The sequence below is a fragment of the Lactuca saligna genome, chromosome 3 (genome assembly GCF_052625555.1).
Source record: "Lactuca saligna cultivar CGN05327 chromosome 3, ASM5262555v1, whole genome shotgun sequence".
NCBI lineage: Eukaryota > Viridiplantae > Streptophyta > Magnoliopsida > Asterales > Asteraceae > Lactuca > Lactuca saligna.
This window is the reverse complement of record NC_136419.1, coordinates 16,584,519-16,587,587: the sequence shown is the minus strand read 5'-3', so window position 1 is coordinate 16,587,587 and position 3,069 is coordinate 16,584,519. Positions and strand designations below refer to the sequence as shown.

Here is a 3,069-nt window from a genome sequence, read left to right as displayed (position 1 = left end):
CTCGCAAATGGAATCAGAAAATTCTGCAGATAACATCTGCGAAATCCTAACTCGAAAGTGCCTTTGATTATTCATTTAAATAATAAACCTTTTCGTATATGACACGCCGTCATTTCACAGATGGCATCTAATTCTAATTTCATAGATGACATTTGCAAAATTCTTGGTTATTTTAGTGATTTTGATACATTTTTATTAAATTTTGGAAAAGGATTGATGAGATTAATTTGATTTGTCTTTTTCCAGATTTTTAATGAATCAAACTTAGGGTTACAACTAGAGGTGGCAATCGTGTCGTGTCGTGTCTGGTTCGTGTCGTGTCGAAACACTAAACGGGTTGAAAGTGCTTGACCCTAACCCGACCCATTTAATTAACGTGACGTGTCGTGTCAACCCGTTTATTTTCGTGTCGAGTTCGTGTCGGGTTTCGGGTTAGGGCTATACCTTGAAATATGTCGTGTCATGTGAGGTTAAAAGATTAAGCATGTTAAAAGAGTAGGAGTTGGGTAAGCAAAGAGGAAAAACTAATAGTTTGGAGGCAGAATAGATGAACTCATAGCAAGTTCTGATGACAAAATTAAAACAGTGAGAGTTGGGGAGGCGGATGAAAAGGTCGCGAGGATGTGAGAGTGGTGAAAAAGACTGGGTAGTTCTGATGACAAAAAAACTCAATTCAAATGTTTTCTTTTAACTATGGTTTTGGTTTTGTATCTTTTAGTTTATTTAAATAATTCAAAAAATTTGCATATAAATAAACGGGTCATTTTCGAGTCATATTCGAGTTGAAATTCTCAACCCTAACCTTACCCGTTTAATTTTTGTATCGTATCGTGTCAACCCGTTTATTTAAACGGGTTGAAATATCTTACCCAAACTCGTTTATTTCGCGTCGGGTTTTGTGTCGTGTCAATTTTTACCACCTCTAGTTACGACATCATATCCATTTAAATTAATCGAGCATAGGATTTTTAATATCGTGTGCAATATGTTACAATCCATTTCCGTTAAAGATATATAGCTGATCATTGCGATTGTGATATACCCTCATAAAGCTTAGGAATTTATGACACAATACAATCTGGTATTAAGAAACATTATGTATTAATTAGCTAGTATCACTTATATAATCAGCAACCATAAAATGACTTCATAAGCTCATATCAAGGAGCTCGAGAGGCAGCTTTGTGCATCCGTACGTATTACTACGACTGTACGACATGCAACGATGATCAAATGATTGTTAAGCTCTGGTGCCCTACTTACATGCATGGAGAAATATACATGTACTAGGTTCAAACGCTCTACATATCTCCAGCAACTCGGAAAAGTGAAACTTCGATTATAGAATGATCAAATTGTGGGAAACAGCAGAAGGCATATCCAATAGATCACACTGTAGCTGTGTATTTCTGAACTGGACGTCCACTATGTAGGGTCATGAGCTAGAGTGCTTTTATTTTATTGTTTATTTGCATATGGTTAGGCCACTGCTCCTGGAACCTCTAGTTACCCAATGCCTATATATAGGCAACCAATTTCAGAGAAATTGCAAGCAACTCACAGTTTTGGGATAGAATCACTTTCAATCACCATGGCTGTTCACAGAACTTTAAGTGTGGTTTTCTTGGTGCTATTAGGTGTGGGCATGAGTGTGGCAACTAGAGCTCTCTTGACTGCTGGAGGGGGTATTCCCTACGCTCATGGTGTTATAGAAGGAGGCGGAGGCGGTGGTGGTGGAGGGGGTAGTGGCGGTGGAGGGGGTGGTGGTTATGGGGCTGGAGGAGAACACGGAGCTGGATCTGGAGGTGGAGCTGGAGCTGGTGAAGGCGGTGGTGCAGGGTATGGCGGTGGCGCTGCTGGAGGTGGAGGCGGAGGTGGTGGGAGCGGAGGAGGTAGTGGAGGAGGAGGAGGAGCACATGGTGGCGGTTATGGTGGTGGAGAAGGAGCTGGAAGCGGTGGTGGATACGGTGGTGCTGGAGGAGCCGGTGGTGGAGGTGGACATGGTGGTGGTGGTGGTGGAGGAGGAGGATCCGGTGGTGGTGGTGCTGCTGGAGGAAGTGGATATGGTACTGGTGGTGGTGCTGGAGGAGGTGCTGGAGGATCACATGGTGGACACTCTGGAGGAGGAGGTGGTGGTGGTGGTTCAGGAGGAGGAGGTGGAGGCGGTGGTGGTGAGCATGGAGCAGCTGGATATGGTGGTGGTAGTGGGAGTGGTGAAGGCGCTGGTCATGGTGGCTATATGCCGTGAAAAAGTCCGTTCATAATGGACAATGGTTCCTTACACGTACATGCCTATGGATAATAAGATTTATAACAAGGCATTCGTGAGCGTATTGTTATTTTATGAAAAGTAGATGCATTAAAGCGCGGCATCAGTAACGTTTGTAATGTTATTCCAAAAATGTTGATGAATTTCAACTGTTTGTGTGTTTATTAATTCTAAATTATAACCTTATTACGTTTCTTGCATGAAAATCTACATTTATTATGCGTCATGCGTATGTACTGTCTATCTGGTTTCATGATTTATGAACTCTAAAAGGGTTCGACAAGGGTTCGACAGAACTTGTTTAAACAACATTTTTTTGTGATACTGTATTATCTGAATATATCACCAGCGTAATTAAGTGATACTACTGCCATCGAGTCCCAAAAGAGCACCTAATATTACATATTGTGAGACTTGATGTCCCACTGTGAACAACCATCTAACCCAGTTTTTTTTTTTTTTTAATTGGCAAATATATTAAATAAAAAAGGGGCAGCCTAGCAAGGGGCTAGGCAGCAACCCAACAAAAAAATGTACACGAAAAGAAACAAAATAGCCCTTTCAAATGCAAAAGAAAGGGCACACACTCCAATCAATCCAATTACACTCTATTAACATCCTCTTTCTCTTCTAACAAGTTCCCCAACCGGACGCAAAATCCAGAATCTCGTAAACACACAAGAAACTAGAATGTTGGATTTCACACCATCTGAACACCTGATCCAATATGGAACATGCAGCAGGACATCTACATAATAAGTGATCGGTGGTTTCATCCATTACGCCACAGTAGCTGCAAT

The 3,069-nt window shown here is 41.5% G+C and overlaps 1 protein-coding gene across 1 annotated transcript; it reads left to right on the top strand.

Annotated features, from left to right (window-relative positions):
- Window positions 1-1,498: 1,498 nt before the first annotated feature.
- On the top strand, window positions 1,499-2,458 carry LOC145034594 (uncharacterized). The gene has a single exon (XM_078983039.1). It carries the CDS (start codon window positions 1,514-1,516, stop codon window positions 2,246-2,248), a length of 735 nt encoding a protein of 244 aa, XP_078839165.1. The 5' UTR covers window positions 1,499-1,513; the 3' UTR covers window positions 2,249-2,458.
- The last annotated feature ends 611 nt before the right edge of the window (window positions 2,459-3,069 follow it).

Coding starts and splice junctions, on each gene's coding strand:
- LOC145034594 (XM_078983039.1), top strand. CDS start 1,514: ATGCCTATATATAGGCAACCAATTTCAGAGAAATTGCAAGCAACTCAC.